At 48.2% G+C, this 19,935-nt stretch overlaps 8 protein-coding genes across 8 annotated transcripts; 3 read left to right on the top strand and 5 right to left on the bottom strand.

Annotated features, from left to right (window-relative positions):
- Positions 1–7: 7 nt before the first annotated feature.
- BKA67DRAFT_587155 (uncharacterized protein) lies at positions 8–1,156 on the bottom strand. The gene is made up of 2 exons (XM_046104303.1): positions 670–1,156; positions 8–628 (listed from the first exon to the last, which is right to left on the bottom strand). Exons 1-2 carry the CDS (start codon positions 1,060–1,062, stop codon positions 26–28), a joined length of 996 nt encoding a protein of 331 aa, XP_045951711.1. The 5' UTR covers positions 1,063–1,156; the 3' UTR covers positions 8–25.
- A 183-nt stretch (positions 1,157–1,339) lies between these two features.
- Positions 1,340–2,466, bottom strand: BKA67DRAFT_587154 (uncharacterized protein). Its single transcript, XM_046104302.1, has one exon. It carries the CDS (start codon positions 2,131–2,133, stop codon positions 1,636–1,638), a length of 498 nt encoding a protein of 165 aa, XP_045951710.1. The 5' UTR covers positions 2,134–2,466; the 3' UTR covers positions 1,340–1,635.
- Positions 2,467–3,567: 1,101 nt separating this feature from the next.
- Positions 3,568–5,395, top strand: BKA67DRAFT_542168 (polysaccharide lyase family 4, domain III-domain-containing protein; the record flags this gene model as incomplete). The annotated part of the gene is made up of 4 exons (XM_046101062.1): positions 3,568–3,769; positions 3,820–4,268; positions 4,315–4,443; positions 4,493–5,395. 4 exons carry the CDS (start codon positions 3,568–3,570, stop codon positions 5,393–5,395), a joined length of 1,683 nt encoding a protein of 560 aa, XP_045951709.1.
- Positions 5,396–9,359: 3,964 nt separating this feature from the next.
- BKA67DRAFT_587152 (uncharacterized protein) lies at positions 9,360–9,712 on the bottom strand. Its single transcript, XM_046104301.1, has one exon. The coding sequence runs from the start codon at positions 9,623–9,625 to the stop codon at positions 9,413–9,415; it is 213 nt and encodes a 70-aa protein (XP_045951708.1). The 5' UTR covers positions 9,626–9,712; the 3' UTR covers positions 9,360–9,412.
- Positions 9,713–10,054: 342 nt separating this feature from the next.
- Positions 10,055–12,294, top strand: BKA67DRAFT_527800 (copper amine oxidase; the record flags this gene model as incomplete). The annotated part of the gene is made up of 4 exons (XM_046098897.1): positions 10,055–10,354; positions 10,410–10,975; positions 11,024–11,826; positions 11,876–12,294. The coding sequence occupies 4 exons, from the start codon at positions 10,055–10,057 to the stop codon at positions 12,292–12,294; spliced, it is 2,088 nt and encodes a 695-aa protein (XP_045951707.1).
- Positions 12,295–13,994: 1,700 nt separating this feature from the next.
- BKA67DRAFT_596055 (uncharacterized protein) lies at positions 13,995–15,385 on the top strand (the record flags this gene model as incomplete). The annotated part of the gene is made up of 4 exons (XM_046105251.1): positions 13,995–14,257; positions 14,322–14,757; positions 14,816–15,284; positions 15,345–15,385. The coding sequence occupies 4 exons, from the start codon at positions 13,995–13,997 to the stop codon at positions 15,383–15,385; spliced, it is 1,209 nt and encodes a 402-aa protein (XP_045951706.1).
- Positions 15,386–15,826: 441 nt separating this feature from the next.
- BKA67DRAFT_670776 (uncharacterized protein) lies at positions 15,827–17,886 on the bottom strand (the record flags this gene model as incomplete). The annotated part of the gene is made up of 6 exons (XM_046108681.1): positions 17,400–17,886; positions 17,179–17,306; positions 16,976–17,090; positions 16,880–16,898; positions 16,720–16,821; positions 15,827–16,599 (listed from the first exon to the last, which is right to left on the bottom strand). Exons 1-6 carry the CDS (start codon positions 17,625–17,627, stop codon positions 15,827–15,829), a joined length of 1,365 nt encoding a protein of 454 aa, XP_045951705.1. The 5' UTR covers positions 17,628–17,886.
- Positions 17,887–18,924: 1,038 nt separating this feature from the next.
- BKA67DRAFT_665026 (methyltransferase) lies at positions 18,925–19,638 on the bottom strand (the record flags this gene model as incomplete). Its single annotated transcript, XM_046108484.1, has 1 exon — positions 18,925–19,638. The coding sequence occupies one exon, from the start codon at positions 19,636–19,638 to the stop codon at positions 18,925–18,927; it is 714 nt and encodes a 237-aa protein (XP_045951704.1).
- Positions 19,639–19,935: the final 297 nt, after the last annotated feature.

The following is a 19,935-nucleotide window of genomic DNA, read 5'->3' as shown; positions in this document are numbered from 1 at the left end:
CATCGTGTTTGTGTATCAAGAATCATCATTGAGCTTCTACCTGTATAGCAGCTTGTTGCGCCCTCCATCTTGCCCATGAAACCACAATGTTCAAATCTGTGTCATGCTGTTCTTTCGGGAGGTACATCCATCGGTTCTCCTCCAAGTTCCATCCACGATTGGGCATAAATGTCTCCAGCATGTAGTAGTTGTCTCTCATATACGGGATGTCAGCTGTTGGTGGTCCACTTCTTTCGAGGAAACGATCCGATTCCGACTCCATATCTTCTTTGGTCATTCGAAACCTCCGCCGCTTGTTACCTTTATTAGCAGCATGTCGGCTGATGGCCCGTGTGGTTGATCTGAGATGTTCTTCGAGAATCCGAGCGTGCCAGAGTGGGCTCTCCAGCGCCTTCCTCACGATAGTGGCGTGATCGTCAAGCAGCTTCCGATTATTCTCCGGAAAGATTCCTCGGGGCATTATTGGCAACGGGTTACCTCTTTCCAGATCATTCTGATAGTGTGCGAAGTCCAGAATGATATTGAGGCTGTTCCATCGAAGAAGACAGATGAAGCACGTGCAAATCAAGGCCGGATCAGGGGCTGAATGTGCTGGAATGGTTTTTTGAGCGCGTTTTTGAGTTCCACCCTGTTCATGCTTTGCAGTGCGGCATGCGCATTCTTATCGACATGCTTCAGAAGAACCGGCGGGTGGAAGCACTTCCGCAGACAGCGATAGCGCAAATCGCACACCCGATCCAGAATTCTCGATTCCTCTTGCAGGAGGACGTCCCGGTAGGCTCTGCTTGTGCGGCGCAAATTCATGAGTGTACTTGGTTGACAGTAATAAAGTATCTCAAGCACGAGCTCATGAGGTAACTCCAGAATGTGTGTCACCTGCGACTCGACTTTATGCTTCTCGACCTTTTGCTTTTGTTTGCGCTCAGCACGTTCAGTACGTTTCGAGCGGCGCTGAAGGGGCTCTGTTTTGTCCTCCAGTGGCTCAAGTTCCTCGTCGCCGAGTTGCTCATCCTTGCGAATCTTCGACGACGCTATTCTTGAGCCTTTGAGAAAGTGAGGCATTCTGAAGATGGTTGGTGATTGCTAGACCAAAACCTGCCTACACATAGGAACCAACATCATGCCTATAAATAAGGCTCAAAGTTTAAGATTTTTTTGTTCATGGGTGAGGTCATCAGGAAGCTTCGGGGTTTAGCGGGCTTCCGCCTAACTGGCTCATGCGGGGCAATTTGCTTCTGAGTGTCTCTGCCAAGTAAATCAAGTACCGTACTGTAGGCTGCGCAGGAACAATCTGCGGCAAGTGAAGATTGGCATCTAGTCTAGCACGTTCAAGCTCTACATTTAATCGAACATTCTCTGCGAAGTGACTTATTTACGGTCAGACACACGAGGCATGGGGACGTCCACGTTGGGTCTATTGCTACACGTTGAAGCATGCGGTACAGAACGAAGCTGCATGTACCGATGCGTAGGTATTTGTACAAATATGTACATACTCAGCGAATTCCACCCCTGTCCGTTTCTCGAAGTACTTAGCCGCTGTTGGCTCTTCTCTGCATAACCGCCACCAATTTGCCAATAAGATTTCTATTCCGTCAACATGACACCAGCAGCTTGGATATGTCGTTCAACCACTTATAATGAAATGAACATGCCGCCAAACATGAGGATAATTGCTATAACGACAAGGGGTGTCTCAGGTCCAATGACACCAATACCAGGAGCAGGCTGTATAGTGAGGTCCGCCACAATGCCTCTGGTGAAGTTATTGGCTGCCTCTGCGAGTGCAATTGTGCTCAAGTTTCCGCACTGCTCGTTCAGGTTTTTGTCGAACATCATGCCCATCAACTTCGGCGACTGTGTATCGAGGATGCTAGAGGCAGCGTCGGTGCCCATCGGAGCTGAACGCAGGAACGCTGCACGGTATGTTGAGTTGAGGCCGATGGTAGATAGATTGGCGACCTTTGCGTAGTTCTGGCAGATTGGATTGAGGAGGGCGTTGGTGTTAGCGCTGGGACTCTGTCGTGGTGCGAGAGCCTGCACGAAGCCATCAACCGAAGAGGCAGTGACTTGAAGAGCTGCAATCAAAAGGACGAGCAGCCGCCAAGGCGTGAGACCTTTGGTAACGGACATTTTGAATGGATAGTCCAAAAAAATGAACAGTAAAAAAGACCCCCCAAAAAACCAGTGATGTATTAAAACCCGTAAGTCGTGGCCTGCCACAAGAAACCGCAAATTTGAAGTGAACGTAAATGGTAACAAATGACGAGATCAACTCATAAAAGAAAAGAGAGAGAGAGAAAGGCAGAAGAGCTGAGCAAATCCTAGCTGCACCCGTGGGCAGTGCAGTGTAGTTTATGTGTGTACTTTAGTCAACCTCATGTTTGAAATATCGTCTCAGCTTATGGCTGAAAGCGTTACAGCCGTCATGCTTCAGATGTCAAGATCTGAAGTGGCGATCAGATGGTGAGGACGCGATCGTGTCGCCAATTGGCTGCTGGCCCCTGCAATTAGCCCCAGGCCCACCAACTTGAGGCTGACAGCGAACGGTTCCGACTCCTGCCTGTCTGAAGATATCCGCTGACCCAAGAAAGGGAATCATTCAATGACCAGTCCTCAAATGATCGTTGCCCCTTGATTAAGCTATTCTAAGCCGCATCGCCAAGACAACTTTATTTTGTTGAAGATTCTCGTGGATCGCGACGACCGCGTCCTGGAGTTTCCAATGTGGTGTCAATCCATTTCGACTTAAGTAAGCACACACACACACACACGCCCACACACCTAAGACGCCCTGATTTACAGAACTCTGTGTTCGTACTGTAGCACAACTCTGACATTCACAGCGCACGGTCTACATACCATATCGTCACCAGCGGGCACCAAGTTTGAAAACACCCCGAATTTCTCAACAGGTTTGCCAACGTGGATTGCATTATGCTAAGGACTTCCGGTCACCATTCCAAGCTCGAGTCTCTTATCGATTGGACGGCATATCATGCGCGTCTGGCTTGATTTTGTTGTCAAGATCTGTGCATGCGGTTACGCAGCGTTCAAGCGGGTCACGGTCGCGCTTGATTGCCTGGCAGCCGTCGGCGAGTTTTGTTGCACTGAACCATCGTCTTCAATAACTAGCAAGGCCCACTGAAGATATTTCGAAGATCGGGTGTCTGACATGTGAACGTTTTCTTGTTTGTTCTTCACAATGTTTTGGTCCCAAATCCGTGAGATAGTCCCGCAGCCTACGCCATAAGTTGCGTGATTGCGTGATGCCGCTAAACCTGCGAGATAATCTATTATGCCAAGGCCCACCGACAGAAATATGATTAATACAGGGGAAACTCGAGATATTCCGCCAATTGAGCGGCGATATGATTGCGTGTAGTGGGTGCTCATCACCATGTCCTCGGTAGACATCCGGATCGTCATCGTGGATCTACATCACGACGGCGAGTGTTGACGACCATGGCGAAGCATATAAATAAGGCGCGATCACGTATGGCATTGACAGAAATATCGATACAGGCCAGCTGAAACTTGAAGTCAAAGCCTCGGTCGTTCTATAGGATGCGCGCTTTTACCTTGCTGAGCTGCCTGTCTTGCGCTGCAGCCGCTTTCGCGGCGCCTTTTCTGACTCAGATTGATAGTTCGACTTGGGTCTTTGGCAATGACATCTTCAATGTCACTCAAGGCTCCACCTACGCGACCAAGGTCTACTACCGCGGCCACGAGCTTGTTGGCACTGCTGTCGGGCACTATATGGGCTATGGTCAGCATGAAGTTGTTTTACTCTGCAAAAATATCGCTAACGTGGTGCAGATGGAGAGAACAACTTTCTGTGGAAATCCGCGGCCATCACAGCACAAGGAGACGACTACATAGATGTTGCTTTCACCACATCCACTGGAGAGTTGCACTGGGTCATCTTCGATGACCTTGCCGGGTCTTACCAGTATTTCGTCAATAAAGGCGTTCCAGATCTGAGCATTCTGAGGACGCTTTGGAGACTGGACCCTACCCTATTCCTCAATGCAAGAACTTACTTGAGGGATCAAGCTCTACCTGATTATTCGCTTTATGCCAACGCCACCAAAGTGCAAGATGAGACCTGGGAGTTGGAGGATGGCACCTACATCACCAAATACGACTTCTCAGACTTTGTCCGCGACCGCGACTTCTATGGACTCTATGGGCCGGAAGTCGGTTCCTGGTACATCTTCCCTGGTGGTGATTACCACAATTCGAACCAGCTGAGTCAAACGTTGACGGTAAGAAGCACAAAGTATCCGACTTGGCTCGACTGACAATATATAGGTACACCGGGAGTCTTCTACGGGCGACTCCGTCCAGCTCAATGTCTTCCAGGACACTTCACACTTTCGAGTTGGTCAGACGACACCGCAACCCGTAGGAAAGATCTGGGGCCCTTGGCTGTGGTACTTGGTGAGTGGACCCCCGTTCGTGATGGAATCGCAACTAATATTTTCTATAGAATGATGGCTCAGTTGCAGATGTGGAGACCCAGCATCAGAAGGAGCTTCAGAACTGGCCATACTCATGGCTGGACAATGCAGCATATCAGAGCCGTGGAGAGATCTCTGGTACACTCCAGCTCTCTGATGGTCGTCCAGCATCCGGTGCTGCTGTCTACCTCGGTGACACCGACACCACAGTCCGACCTCTGATTCAAGGTAGCAACTACTATTATACTACATACGCCGACGCCAACGGCAAATTTTCGATCCCCGATGTTCGGTCGGGTAACTATGGCCTGTATGCGTGGTCAAATGGTGGGGACATTGCTGATGTGTACACCAACTTCACCACGAGCGACATTGTCATTTCTAAGGGTGTCACAACTAACCTCGGCACCTTGGACTGGCAGGTCTCTGGACTGGACCAAATATTTCAGGTCGGCGACTTCGATAAGAAGGCCTTGGGTTTCAAGAACGGCGGTCCGCCGTATGAACATGGTGATACAGACAAGGGCCCAGCAGACTTCACTTATACCATCGGCGCCTCAAACGCGTCAGACTGGTATTACGCACAGTCTCTCCTCGGAACGTGGACAGTTGACTTCACTCTGACCTCGGAGGATGTGGCTAAACACACAAAAGGCGCATTGCTAAGTGTGTCACTTGCCGGTTACTCTCAGAGTGCAGCGCTCAACATCAGTGCCAACGGACAGCTTCTGGGGTCGTTGAGCAAGGACACTCTTACTTCCGACCCAGCATTGTACCGTTCGGGCAAGACCAGTGGCGAATGGCGATTCCTTCAATACGAGATCGCCAGTAACGTTCTCAGCGAGGGCAAGAACACGGTGGACTTTACAATTACCAGGTATACTCAATGGAGAGGCTTCTTGTGGGACAGCGTCATTCTAGAATGGTTGTAGTTATAGCAGCTCTTCGGTAGGACATGTAACAGACAATATGTGCTACTGTCGCTTGTTCATATCTGGGTAGTTTTGCTGTACACCCACCGGTTGAACAAATCTTAAAGAAAAGTTATTTAGCGTCAATAAATGCTTTTGGTACATTAGCTGAATAGGTTGCCACGATTCTTCATCTCGTAGCGATAAAATCGTTGTAGACTTCGATATTGGGATCACTGCAGTTAGGAAAGCCAATCGTCGCCGGAAATCTCGCAGAATCGTAGTACTTTGCATCAGGAATGTTCCTCGCATCTAAGAGAACTAGTCAGTATATTCCAAAAGCTTTGAGCCAATGGTTTGCCAATTTGAAACGTTGTTCAATGTACAAATTGTATTTTTATGATCTGTGCTCTAGTGAACGTGGCATTGGACTGACCACAACATAATTGGCACCAATTTTATTCACAAACGCGTCTTCCCGTCGCGAAATACTTCCACAACTAAGGTTTCGCTGCAAGACGAAGTTGACTCGGGTCTTGTGCTACCAACGATGAATGCGTCGTCTGCAGTAGCCCCCTTAACCAAGTTGACGGCCAAAGCGTCCACGTAATAGCTTTATTAGAATGGAAGGAAGGAGTTCATTGTAAGAAAACTATTACCGGGGTGGATATGCCTACCATAGTAGATCGTGTGCTGCAATTTGAATTTGTGCTAGTCTCACAATGTGACTGTTAACTATGGTCATATTGAACTGTTTTGGCTGAAGTAAGACTGAGTTCATAAGAATACCCATCAAGGTTTGAATAGCATTCACCCATAGACAAGTTAGATGCTCAAATTGATCCTTTGGGTGGCGTCTATCTGTGCAGAGTTGGAACTTCGTTTAAATTACTCATTTGATTCATTATTGAGGTAAGGGTTGAGTTGACTTTAGCTGTCGCTATTTGACCGCAGAGTCACATATATAGCCTACTTCCTCATTCTCCTTATAGACGAAAGAAAAGTGTTTTTGTCTCTTTTTCGTAAAACCATCTTCACGACCGTCAAGTTTTATTTTATATGTTCATGGACCCTCAATCATCGTCTACGAGGCAGTAGTTTTCGAAATGAGAGAAAATTCGCAGTATCATTCTTGAGGGTTTACGTACACTCACCGTGATTATGTGGCAAGTAACGAGGAATCTTGACCATTGGTGGAACGACCTCACCACTTGATAGGCCCAAGAGCAGTCCAAGACTATCCACAGCCTATCTCCATACGCGGCGTTTTCGTAGTCGCCTACGCTGTCGATAACACAAGTGATAGTCTTATGCCGTGCGTCATGTGCTGCAATGTACCCCCCTGGACGGGTAGTTCGCGAGGTTCAGGGGTGATGAACTAATCCTGAAACTCGTTGATATTCATGATCTGTCTAATTTAGTTGATCTACCTTCGGTCGAGGCAGTTCACTGAATTGGAGATGTCATTTATATTTGTGTGATCAAGCCCGGATATTAATAATGTTAGAAGCGTATCCACCTTAATAATCGGCTCTAAAGGGCTATTATTATTATTATTATTGTTATTATTATTGATATATATCACCCCCTGAACCGAGCCAACCCTAAAACCGAGCCACCCTTCTACAGACTTGACTTCTCAGGGCGTAATTACCTACTAATATCTTAACTTCTAGGGATCTTCGACGTCGAGATACAATTATTTCGCATTACACCATGGAACCTTTCTAATATATCATATGATATAGCTGTATTGTGGAATGGCTTCTCCATTCAATTCTTCCGTACAGTGTGGGCGACAAATAGATCTATTCAGCGCTATCGTACGAAAGGAAGAAGGGATTCTTCCTATCGTACGCGATCTACAGATAGGGGTTTGGCCTATACGACTGCAAGCTGCCGACAGCCACGGTGTGGCTGTAGTGGCTTGCCGTCAGTACGCCGGTAACTAGCTAGACTATATGGTCGTGCGAGACCGCGGATAACCATATTCCAACATATATTATATTTTGGAATGTAAAAAATGGTTTCCGATTTTCTTTTCGATTTTTAAAACCTGCGTGCGGTAAGTAATAAGCCTCTTAAAGCTAATATTCAACCTCGTCAATGGAGGTGGCTCAGTTGTAGGGGTGGCTCGGTTCAGGGGGTGATATGTCATTATGGGAACTTAAATGCATATGCTGGCAAGTAAGATGATAAGTAGGCAGTTGGCAGGTACGCTTCAGGTTGTATTTTCTCATAATGTGCTAGCACTAGAGTCCACTGCAGCTGTTAGGACAGTCGTGGATAGTGATTATGTGGTTATCGAGGAAAACACTGTAGTGGCGGAGCTGGAGTGCGAGACCAAATTCCTGGTGTCTCCTTGCCGCTCTTGTGTTGAGTTCTCCATTCGTAGTTTCCTTACTCTGAGCTGCAAATGTTTCTGCGTCTTTGCAAATTTTACTGTCGTGCGCCGTATTAACTCCAACAAGGACACTAAACGGCAGTTACATAGCAAAGACTCACTTGCCCTGAGTATAAACCGATTTGCAGCCTCCTTAGTCTGATCAGTTCTAATGGCAGACTTGCTTTGGTCGTGAGCTATCACGTTCTTCTCGTTCGGCATCACACATTTATCGTTCAGCTACGCCGTCATTCATCAAACGTAGGATGTGATTCATCATCCGTATGATATTAATGTTCATCTCCCAGATTTATGCACCTCAGTAATGTTGTTGATACGTTTCGCTCCATTTTTGACTTCTCACGGACAGGTTTAACCTTCTCTAATGGTCGCATCGCTCAACTGAGCCTTTTCGTAGTTACTACCCACACTCGCCCTATTAGGGACTAGACCTTCATGCCATGCAGTATTGATAACAGCAGGCCGCGAAACAGGCTCTACCAGCGGGCAAGTCAGGCCAACCCTAAGGGACGTCAATCCCCGGTCGTGGAACTGTGTTAACATGATAGGAAGGATTTTCTTCGCAAGGGTGTTGAGATTTGATTCAGATTACCATGAGAAGGAGTCGGCTGAGAGAATAGGACGGGTAGTTGACTCGGTTGCTTGCCGGGCAGCGGTTCCGCTGACTTCACCCTTTGTTGTCTTGCTTTTGCTTTTCTTTTTTGAGGGGATAGGGATGAGTATCCGGTTGAATTCTGGCACTACCTGTAATCGTTCCACGTTCCTTTTGCATATTGTTTAACCTTACGCATGATCGATGCTCATATCGACTAATCAACTAAATGCAATATGATTAGTGCTGGGAGAACTAGCTCCGCTTCTCGAGTGAGTACGTGATATCTCCATCGTAATGATCCAAACTTGAACTAATGTGCATGAACATATTGTCTGGAAAAGGGTAGCCTCAGTTGAGTAAGAAATACTATATCTAATGTAGAAATTGTCATGGAGGTTGTGCTCTGTCGAGTGACTCCGAGGGTGTAGCGTGCAGGGGCGCCAGATAGACTAAACGATCCCTCCACATGAGCTCAACCCTCAAACATAAAGGGCAGCCGAAGAGGTCCTCCTTGTTCACATGCCAAGGCCCGTGAGAACCCCCTAGACAGTTGAAGACCAAGTATGTTCCAGTATAAGTCTCGCTTTAGTTCCGTCAGGATCTGAATTTATTATGCTGCCGTCTGACGAAGTCATGACCTCCATAAACTTGTCCTTACTGGTCTACCATGATGTGGGACACTATTGTCAGTACTATAGGTAGATTCTAGAATTCTTCTCAAACAAGATTATGCGCTTCCGGCTTAAATAAGAGTACGTGGTGCACAAGTCATCGCATGCCGTCACAGATTTTTGGGAGGCTGCATAGTGCACATGTTTTGACTAACTAGAGCGAGCAACATAGGCTGGATGAGGTTTTACGTAGATAACACTATGCTAGCGCTATAGATACACCAGCGCTCGATTCTCAACGGCCGGAGGACGTGTTTAGCGATATGTGCAAGGGCGCGTAATAGTTGCAACGATAGTGTTATATATCGCAATACCCCCCCTTTTTTTTTTTTTTCCATACACCATCACCACGTTTGCGTCAGCAGCATTTATTCGAGTGTACCAGGAGATATCGCACATCTAGCGGCCAATCGCACGAGACAAGATAAATGGCGGGGTATTGTCCCACAACCTGAACCGATCCCGCACATGCAAGTCCGTTTATGGAAGCGTGGGGCGACACGGCCAGCACAGGCACTGTGTTCGAAGACATACCCAATCTGTAAAGCATAATGACAAACAGTTCTACGAGAGGAGCTCATAGTCAGTTAGCTATGATGTTCACAATTTCGAACACTTGTCCAGTTGCAGGAAGTCTAGGCGGACCTCGCAGTCCGCCCTCGGCCGGTGGAGAACTATCTTCTAGAGCTTCTTATCACTCCTCCGTATGAGGGGTGTGGCCACTTATCGTGATGAGGGGCTATTCTTTGAGTAGGACCAATGACAAACAATGTCTATACACCTATGACAGCTTATCGAGCTAAGAGTAACCTTACTGTAATTAGGTGTTCTGGTTGGCTAAGCGGATAGCTTTTCCTTATCGAGACACCGTATGCCCATTGAGTTGGAGTATGACTTCTTGCAGCTTTCCCAGCGTATGTAAATAGGGGGCTGAGTACGCTTCAAACAGCTAGGGACATCGTATCCTCAACCACTAGAGATTACCAACCACTTCTTAGGATATACTCAAAATGGGATCGCTTACTTTACCAGAATTGCACCCCTTCGATCCGCTAACAGCCAAGGAGATTCAAGGGGTTATTGGCATCGTCAAAAAAACACATGGCGATGTGTTCTTCAATGTCGTCTCACTCCAAGAACCACGCAAAACTGAAATGACAGCATGGCTCCAAGATAACAGCAGACCAACGCCCAAGCGTATCGCGGATGTTGTTGTCATTGCCCCTGGCGGCAAGGTATACGATGGTCTGGTTGATATTGAAAGTGGCAACATCACATCATGGGAGCTGCTTGATGGCTTACAGCCCATCGTATGTGTCAACCTGACCCATAACGTCGTGGTGCGAAAGCTAACATGGTGGCAAGATTACTATGGAAGAGCTCCAAACTGTGGAGCATACTGTCAGAAAAGACCCCAAGGTTGTTGAGCAATGCAAGATCAGTGGCGTTCCTGAAGAAGACATGCACAAGGTGTATTGCGACCCCTGGACCATTGGCTTTGACGAGCGTCACGGAAACAAGATCCGTCTTCAGCAAGCTCTCATGTATTACCGACCAAACGTAGACGATTGCCAATACCAGTATCCTCTGGATTTCTGCCCCATCTACGACGCTGACAAACAGGCGATTGTCGATATTGATATTCCAAAAGTCAGACGGCCACTGAGCAAGGCGGCAGCCATCAACTACACGCCTTCCGCCGTGGAGAAAGCTGGTGGTTATAGGCAGGATCTCAAGCCAATCAATATCTCACAGCCTGAGGGTGTATCATTTAAGATGAACGGTCGTGAGATTGAATGGCAAAACTGGAAATTCCACATCGGCTTCAACTACCGAGAAGGCATTGTCTTGAACAACATCACATACAACGACAAGGGAACCGCAAGGTCTCTATTTTACCGTCTATCGCTGGCAGAGATGGTTGTCCCATAGTAAGTCTGCTCCCAAGCCTGTTGAAGCATTGTGTTGACGCCCGCCAGCGGAAACCCGGAGCACCCGCATCAGCGCAAACATGCTTTCGATCTGGGAGAATATGGTGCCGGTTATATGACAAACAGTCTCGCACTGGGCTGTGACTGCAAGGGATCCATCCACTATCTTGACGCGGAATTCCCTTCTAGAGCTGGTGACATCCGTACTATCAAGAATGCGATTTGCATTCATGAAGAGGATGCAGGCATTTTATTCAAACATACTGACTTCCGTGACGATTCCAGTATAGTTACGCGTGCAAGGAAACTCATTATTCAACAAGTCTTCACTGCTGCGAACTATGAGTATGCCTGCCAGTGGATCTTCCACCAGGATGGTACAATTCAGCCTGAGATCAAGCTCACCGGCATTTTAAACACTTATGGCATGAACGAAGGCGAGGATACCCACGGATGGGGAACGCAGGTTTACCCTGGTGTCAATGCCCACAATCATCAACATTTGTTCTGTCTCCGAGTAGACTCCAACATCGACGGGCCTGCCAACACCGTTTTCATGTCCGATGCTGTACCATCCGATGCGCCTGTCGGAAGCCCGGAAAACTACTACGGCAACGCATTTTACGCTAAGCGCAAGAAGTTCTCTACTACTGGAGAGTCCAGAACAGACTACAACGGCAAGACGGTGCGGACGTGGGAAATGTGTAATACAAACAACATACATCCGTACAGTGGCAAAGCGGCATCGTATAAGCTTATCAGCCGTGAAGTCCCACCGTTGCTGCCAAAAGAGGGATCGCTGGTGTGGATGCGGGCTGGATTCGCAAGACATGCAGTCCACGTAACAAGGTGTAAGTATTAACTTGTTCCACGATTCTCCTAATACTGACAGAAATACAGACAAGGATGACCAACTATGGCCTGCCGGTCGCCACGTACCTCAGACCTCCGGAGAGCCATCGTTAGGTCTGCCAGAATGGATCGGTGACGGCTCAGAGTCCATTGATAATACTGATATTGTACTGTGGCACACTTTCGGTGTCGTCCACATTCCCGCGCCTGAAGATTTCCCCGTGATGCCGGTCGAGCCTATTACTCTACTATTGAAGCCAAGAAACTTCTTCGGCAACAATCCTGTCATGGATGTCCCCCCTAGCTATGCCAGTACTCCCAGTCAAGTCGCAGCAGGAAATTCCGGAGTATATAACGCGACGGACAAGCTTAGCAAGTTGGCATTCTCTAACGGTTCTAACCACACGAACGGTACAAATGGGAGCTGCTGCAGTAGCAATGAAGAGAACGGTGTGGACGGGCACTAGAAACCTGCCATTAGCGTACATGTATAAAGAAAGGGTTACGGCGAACAATATTCATTGGCCAAAGCTGCGAATAAGTACAATTCAAGCAGCGGCAATATCTAAATATGAACCATGATCGTGATCGACAGCATCGAACAGTTTCAGGTGAAAATTAGTTCGAATTTCTTCGACATGTAGCTTCTATTAGATCGCGTGATATTTTCTCGAGGCTTTAGTTGTTATGGTTATTTTTGCTGCCGTCATATCTCTCTTGTCATCATGCATGACGTCTATTCCACATACCATGTCATCTACGAGTGACACGCGGCTACGAGCGAGGATCTGAAAGCCTGTGCATCTCATACTCGACCTCGAAAGCAATGTATTGGTTATTTGTATGTAGTCCATACCTTTTGAGCTCCAGTCATCTCGTGACTACGTGGTTGTTGACACGTACAGCATATCCATGCCCTTGAGAATTTCCAGGTTCCTTACTAGACATGATACCCGTGTACTCCTCCGTATCATAGATTGCAGGATGAACATCTAGAGTTTCCCGTCCCAGAGCAACGACGAATGGGCATCACTTCTCACTTTCAAAGTTAGGCTCCTCTATGTAAACCGATACGTGGCTTTCCGGTCGAAACCCTTTTCTGTATGCACACACCCATCAATAAATAGTCAAATTTGACCAAGGCTTCTCTGTGTTCGTTCTACCCAGATGTCGGCATAATAGAGTAGCTATATATCTCCGCGAGTAAATGCCCATAAGCGTTAGATTATCCGCCCAGCAGCTGGAGAAGGCAAATTGGTCGGCGCTCTAGATCCTTCGTGAGTAGCGCACTCGTGTGCAGCCCTGATCATGTAAAACTCGTGTGGTCACTCTGTTGAAGCGACCCTCCAATCTACGTCTGGCTTGCGGTGTAGCCCGGCAACTTTTGCGGCGGCATGCATCCCCACTGTTGATCCTGTGGAGAGCTAAGGGTCCTCAGGTGGTTTTAATATAAAGTAGGTGAGTACTTCTAATACCATAAAATCGTGTACAACATGTCTCACAGCCAGGTCATCATTAGTCAAGATAGTTCAAATCCATACATTCGGGGGTGGACAGAATCAATGCAATTCATGTTTCTGCTCTTCCAGGACAAGTGACGCGTTCCGAAACTCGTCATGTGCGGTCGGCCTCACTGCTGCGAAGAATGATCCAGGGCTTTTCCCGGGCAAGAGGAAACACAACAGTTGGCGCATCTCCGAACTTGAATTCTAAAACCCATCAGCCAGATATACTTGCGATGCAAATTAAGACGAACAAATGACTGTAAACTAATAGAATACTATCGTTGTGAAGTGGTTTCTGTTATACCGGTAATCGAGAGGCATGAGGCGACTGCGCTAATCCTTGTCCACTGCCTCACCTTGTCGGCATTCGTTGTCTAACGCTGTAAGTTATTGAACGCGAATGTTATCATTCGAACCCAGTTCAAATCGCACAAAGCTTGCTTCGATACGTTCTAGGATGATGATGTCCCTGTCTCATATTACGAAAAACTCAGCTAGGTGGCCCCGCCATGGCCTGATATTTGCCCCGGCTTATCTGGCAGCGAGATCCTTCATTTAAATGCTGACACGTTGGGCTCCACCGTAACCATAGCTATAAAGTGCATCGAACTGAAGGGACGGAGTTACTTTGAACGATCGAGGCCCTAGAGCAGATAGATGTCATGGCAGGCCTTTTGTTCAAAGTCTTTACCACTCTTGTAGTGCTACTCAGCGCCTTCATCTACCAAATACAATTTCCGCGCATGGTAAGCCTCGGATTAGGTATCGGCCGTAAAGTCGAACTACTGAGCACGTTTCCGTACACTTGTCGACGAATCTATCATGAGCGTATCCAAGCTTGTGAGGACATGTGGCTCTCAGAGTCGACAAGGCAACTGTTTTTGGCGTGCTCTGATCCACTGGCAAGAGCCAGATGGATGCCAACGTAGGTCATTCTATTTTTAGTGTCGCATGAGAAAGAGTTGTTAGCTGACGGAAGATGTGGATAGCATGGGCCATTTCAATGTTTCAGCTCGGGGAATGAGTGATGCTATCTTGGTGCTCGACATAGATGACCTGGCTTCCGACAGTGAAGTCATGCCCCGCGTCCTTGATACGCCTGGGTTTCCGGGAACGAACGGCGACGGTCGTCTTTATCTTTCCGGCTTCTCAGGATCGGATGATGAAGACGGAAGCGTGCGGCTCTGGGTCGTTAACCTGAAGCCGTCTGTCGATCCCGTAACCAAGGACTTCCTCGATCATGCCAAGTTTGGGGCGAACACCACGATTGAGCTTTTCCGTACTGGTAGTAAAGCAGAGAAGTTGGACCATTTAAAGACGTTCGTACATCCGCAGATTGTCAACCCGAACAGAGTCGCCGCAGTTGGTGGTAATAGCAATGCTTTCTACTTCACGAACGATCACGGCACAATCAAGACCGGCTTAGTAGGTTGAGGTCCTCAGCTGGTGCTGCTAGGCTTGGAAGCTGACTGAGCTACGCTAGAAATTTCACATCTCACCCCTTATCGGAACAGGTGACGTCTCATATTGTGACGAGACGTCATGCCGACAGGTTGCGTCCAGTCTCAAGTTTCCCAATGGCTTAGCTAAAGGCGGAGACGGTCGGATATACGTTCCTAGTTCAATGCTTGGACTGATCGACATCTTCCAGCCTCAGATCAACGGAGACCTTGTGAAGGTAGACAGCATCAATGCAAACTATGTGTTGGATAATCTCTCTCCAGATCGCAATGGGAATATATATGCAGCCGCTATTCCGGACGCAATGAAATTCTTTGCGGCAAACAAAGACCCATTGAACAAGAATGCTCCGACAACGGCACTGAAGATTACCAAGAATGCAAAAGGTCAATACGAGGTCAGCAAGGAAATTGAGGATGGAATGAACGAAGTACTCCCTGGAGCCACGACGGTGTTGCATGATTATAAAACAGGCAGACTGTTCTTCTCGGGTGAGTCTCTGCATGGTTTCTTGATCTCTTGAACTTGGGGCGAGTGGCTGATTTAGGTAGGCGTCTATGCTCCTTACATGGCTGTATGCGAGCGGAGATAAGTCAGGATGGTGGGCTCATAAATCATAATCGTTGCATGAGTAGAGTCATTGATGTTGATTTCCATTGCTGGAGGCAGGTCTATTGGGTGCGCCTAACACCGATGCTGATATCTCTGAAGTTCCAATCTATACATCATCCCTTTTCCCTTCTATATGGTATCTTAACAACAAATATAGCAGCAGTGAGTGGCCAAGAAGAAACCACCGCCAAAGCGCGAGATATACAAAGAAAATAAATAATAAAAATAGTAAAATAACCACGAGTTCAGTGATGCCGTGTCCTGGGCTCAACCACGGGATCAATCAGGGACGACTTCATTGACAATGTTAAGTCCTGATCCCTAAAGCCCGTCTAATGAGAGCTGCTCCTAAACATGCTGGTGCAACGTGGAAGTAACGTGGTGTCTTGGCGGAAAGCGGTAATAAATATCCCCTACCAATCTAGAATGGTCCCCTTTCAGCAGCTGTTGCTTGAGATGAGACAGACCTCATTGTCTTGGCCGATGACGATATCGATGAGCCTTCTCTAGGCTTCTGGCACCAAATGGTCATGCTACATCTTTGTGAGCTGTCAAGCATTGAACCGAAAATCGGATGGACATACAGTGTCAGGAACCCATGAACATTCGTGTCCGCAACCTCTCTTTTCAAGCTCACTAGTAGTTCTTGGACTTGTTCGTGCGTCCAGCCAAGGGCACCAGTAAAGACCGGCATGGTGGCACCTTCGATGAATGTCTGAACGTTCTCCGCCATCATCAAACCCTGCCTCTGCAACCGCTTGCCCGGTGCCCATGGGTTCAGAGGAACCGGATATCTTCTCTCTGTGACATTCAGGCAGCCCCTGTCTTGCATGATCTGTTTCCACTGCAATGCCCAAAAAGGCGAGCTTCCGAACTTTTTGAGTCCCCGCTTGAAGTTCTTGTTCCAGATATTGAACATGTTGAGGGAGTGATTCGGAGACTGGAACTTGACAAGCCATTCTGTTATCTCAATCCATCCACCAGGGGCCAGATGCTCGTACATGGTTTCAAACAGTTTGTGCTTGCCATTTGGCAGCTCACCTACCATGCGCATATGAATGAAGTCAAAACTCTGATCAAACGACCATGACTGAGAGGCATCCATCATCTCGAAGCGGCAGTTTGGTAGCAGGTAGGGTGGTTTCACTGGATCAACATCAACACCCAATATTAGAGCTTCGGGATGTTTCTGGGCTGGATGGTTTTCGTTAGCAAACATGTTTTAGTTTTTCAAGCGAGCAAGGGTGTTTGCTTGCCCATTTGCTACATCGTATTAGCCAGTGCTTATCAAACAACGCATGCAGAGGGTCATACCAACGGCCAGAGTCCCGGGCCAGTCCCTATATCGAGCACCCTCTTGGGCCTCACGGGACACAAGAACAATTTTCCATCGAGCACTTCCAAGAATAGTTGATGCTGTAGTACTATCTCGCATGAGCATAAGCGAGCATCAAACCATACAGGGATAACTTACTGTTTCGCTCCCTTTCAATCTAAGATAGTGGCAAGTATTCGTCAGTGGCTGTGACAGAGACAATCATGGTGTAGCCATGCAACAGGCGTTACCCACCTGGTCATTAGGGAGGAAAGCTTTGCCCCGAAACCCTGCCTTCTTGTTAAAACTCCTTCCCAGTTTTCTGGAAATATAGCGCAAGAGCCGACCTGAGCTCTGGGTAGTTGAAGCTCTGTGGATAATCATTCGTCAGCGAACCCGCCGCAGTGTTCAAAACCCCACAAGGGGCAGGCAGGGTCAACTTTTGGGAGCCCATGTACCGTTTCAATGTCTTGACAGTCTCGGGTCCTGAACCATCGGAAGAATCTTCCGCAGGATAGTACTCCACATTATCGATGTCAGCGGATGCAGCGCTTGATAATGACAGCCGATCGTCGTCAAGTCCAACCTATTGGCAATAGTCAATTGGGGTCACATGGATCCATCATCGCGGTATCGATCGATGAAAGCACACTCAACCACACAAAGACAGCCAACTTACATTTGCGCTAAATGCATGCGACTCTGAGGAATCTTTGGGCAGTTGATGGGTCGATGCTGTGCTCGGGGGTGTTGAACAAGTGGCGGTGAAGGAATCTGTACTGCCCATTGTGGTCGACGGCCTCCCTCCCTTCAGCGATAGATCACGGGACCATGATGAGGATCCCGCCGTGGATTCATGTGAAGGTTTGCCACGCAATTGTGAGCCGCTCTGTTTGCGTTTGTCCATCCATGAAAGATACACCTCGGGCCGCTCCGAGGGTGGCTCGTTGCTTTAGTTCGCTCCAGAAAAGAGAACAAGAAGAACAAGTTGGCACCGAAAGAAGTAGACGGGTTGCAACAGTAACAAGCACCAGGGCACTAGGTTTCTGAGCAGCGACGCGGCTAGGTGGAGAGATTCGGCGGTAGTCTCGTTGGTGAGAAGTGGGCTGTTGGATTTATTTTCGAGAGTTTGCCAACGGGATGCTAGACGAAAGTATCGAAGCAACCGATTCCTTGGATTCCGGATGGTTTTTCAATCAATTGATGCCCGATCCTTGCGTCTGCCCCTTGCTTGCGGCAGTTCTCCATTTGTTTGGGTGATCAGATCAACAAGGAGCTGGTGATGGTTCTCTTGGTCCGTGAGTACTCCGTATTTCGTCTATTTTCCAATATTATGCTGAAAAGGTATTATGCAAACCCCAGGCGTCGCAGCTATGCCGACCCGAGACTAGGGCTTTGCCTGGAAGGGTTTGGCACTCTATCCGATTGGCGCTGGAACGTTGCAAGACCCGCGTGTGTCGATGCCGGTGCCATATTGTGGTGCGTGTCGCTTCATGGTTCACGAATTCATATGCCTCGGGTCGGCACTCGTCAACCTCGCTGGCTGTGCAGGTCTTTCCTGCAGCATCTTGTTGGACATTTGTGTTTCCGTGACGTTCGATGGCCCTGAGCCTGAACCGGAGAGAGGCCCAACTCGGACCTAGAGACCTTTCCCGCCCCAGCGAATGACCAAACCCCGACAAAGGCTTTCAGCTCATCCCGCACTAGGTTAGGTTATCGCTCTTCCAGCAGGCAATCCATCCGCTAGGTATCCGACTGTGGTAGAGTTTAGGTTGGGATCCACTAACATAAACACTTTGCCGGTAAGATACTTCAGTGTCACAAAATGTCGCATCGCAGAGAGGCACTCTAACAGGTGAAAACTCAAGAGTGCCTCAAAATGCGCAGGGAAAATCAGGAACACAGGCGCCAAAGAAGGCTATATAGTCGTGACCATTGCAGAGCTGCACGATTCGTTTCGTTTCGCAGGTAGTGCTTCAGCTGCATATAGTTCTCCGTATTTATGCAAGATTCGTATATGTCATTTCATCTACCGTCAACCCGTCAACCGAAACGCCGAACGGGACGCCCCGCTCTCACCCGCAGCCACCAGCGTCTTTGCCCACTGGCCCCTGAAGTGCCCTGAAAGAAAGAAGAAGAAAAAGAAAAGCAAAAATCGTCATTGCCAGGACACTGACCACCATGAGATCAAGCTGCACACCAGGTCAAGATCTTCGGGGCTTTGATGCCTTGAACAATAACATCATGCCAACGACCTCCGTTTCTACCTGATCAAACTCCTGCTTCAATGCCTTCTCAATCACCTCCTGCTCGTCATCCCAATTATTGAAGATATCCAAGCGGTTATAAATCCTGAGGTATGACCTGCTGAAGAAACCTGTCGCATGCTTCTGGCCTAGTACTGTGCAGCCAGCCAACGCGCCGCCGTCCGATAGAAGCTCCTTGTACGTTGCGAACGCGCGAAGCTTCTCGGCGCCTCCTGGTACGCAGTGGAAGAGATTGAACATGGTAATCGAGTCGAACTTGCCGCATGCATCTCTGAGTGACTCAGGCAGCTGTGCTGTTATATCAGCCTGTACGCAGTTGACGCTGGTGTGCGGCGCTACCGACAACACCCGGGCCTTGGATGCATTGAGAGAGGTCTCGTTGAAGTCAACCAGCGTCAACTGGTGTTTCTCCATATTGCGGATAGGCCTTCTCAGCACTGTCGCAGGAAACCATCCTGTTGCGACACCGATGTCCATGTGGTGATGGGAGAAGTTATCCGCAAAGAATGGGAGAAGGACCGCATCAGTCGCGCAGCTCCAAGCATACTTCATATTGAAGCCAAGGACATAGTGATCGTATATCCGCGTCAAGAATGACCGCGAGTATATGTCTTTGTAAAGACGAGCGTCTGGTTGTTTTTGATCTGCCATGATTGGTGATTGATCTTGTCTAAGGGCTGGAAGGTAGGGTGGTGGGCGGTGCACTATTTCCACGTCCTTCTCAAGTTTATATCCCGTCTGCCAGTCTCACGTTACTGTCCCCAGAGCTTGATTAACAGACGAGCAGTACATAGAGCTTGCCCCGTCTTTCTTGAATTTATCTCACGCTGCTTGGCCGAATCCCACCTTGACCCCTCTTCTTTTATCAATGGCCATCCGGCCAATTCAGAACGAGGCAATGAGGATCAGATCATGAAGCAGGCGGAGTTGGACGCGGTAATGCTGATG

Source organism: Truncatella angustata (assembly GCF_020726525.1).
Source record: "Truncatella angustata strain MPI-SDFR-AT-0073 chromosome Unknown BKA67scaffold_12, whole genome shotgun sequence".
Classification (NCBI taxonomy): Eukaryota; Fungi; Ascomycota; class Sordariomycetes; order Amphisphaeriales; family Sporocadaceae; genus Truncatella; species Truncatella angustata.
The sequence above is the reverse complement of the archived record's forward strand: the minus strand, read 5'-3'. Positions and strand labels throughout refer to the sequence as shown.

Excerpts from the sequence above, each read along its gene's own strand:
- BKA67DRAFT_587155 (XM_046104303.1), bottom strand. The coding sequence starts at position 1,062 with ATGCCTCACTTTCTCAAAGGCTCAAGAATAGCGTCGTCGAAGATTCGC. Across the intron at positions 629-669 it reads CGCCGGTTCTTCTGAAGCAT|GGTGGAACTCAAAAACGCGC; the intron begins GTCGATAAGAAT and ends AAGCATGAACAG.
- BKA67DRAFT_587154 (XM_046104302.1), bottom strand. The coding sequence starts at position 2,133 with ATGTCCGTTACCAAAGGTCTCACGCCTTGGCGGCTGCTCGTCCTTTTG.
- BKA67DRAFT_587152 (XM_046104301.1), bottom strand. The coding sequence starts at position 9,625 with ATGAGCTCCTCTCGTAGAACTGTTTGTCATTATGCTTTACAGATTGGG.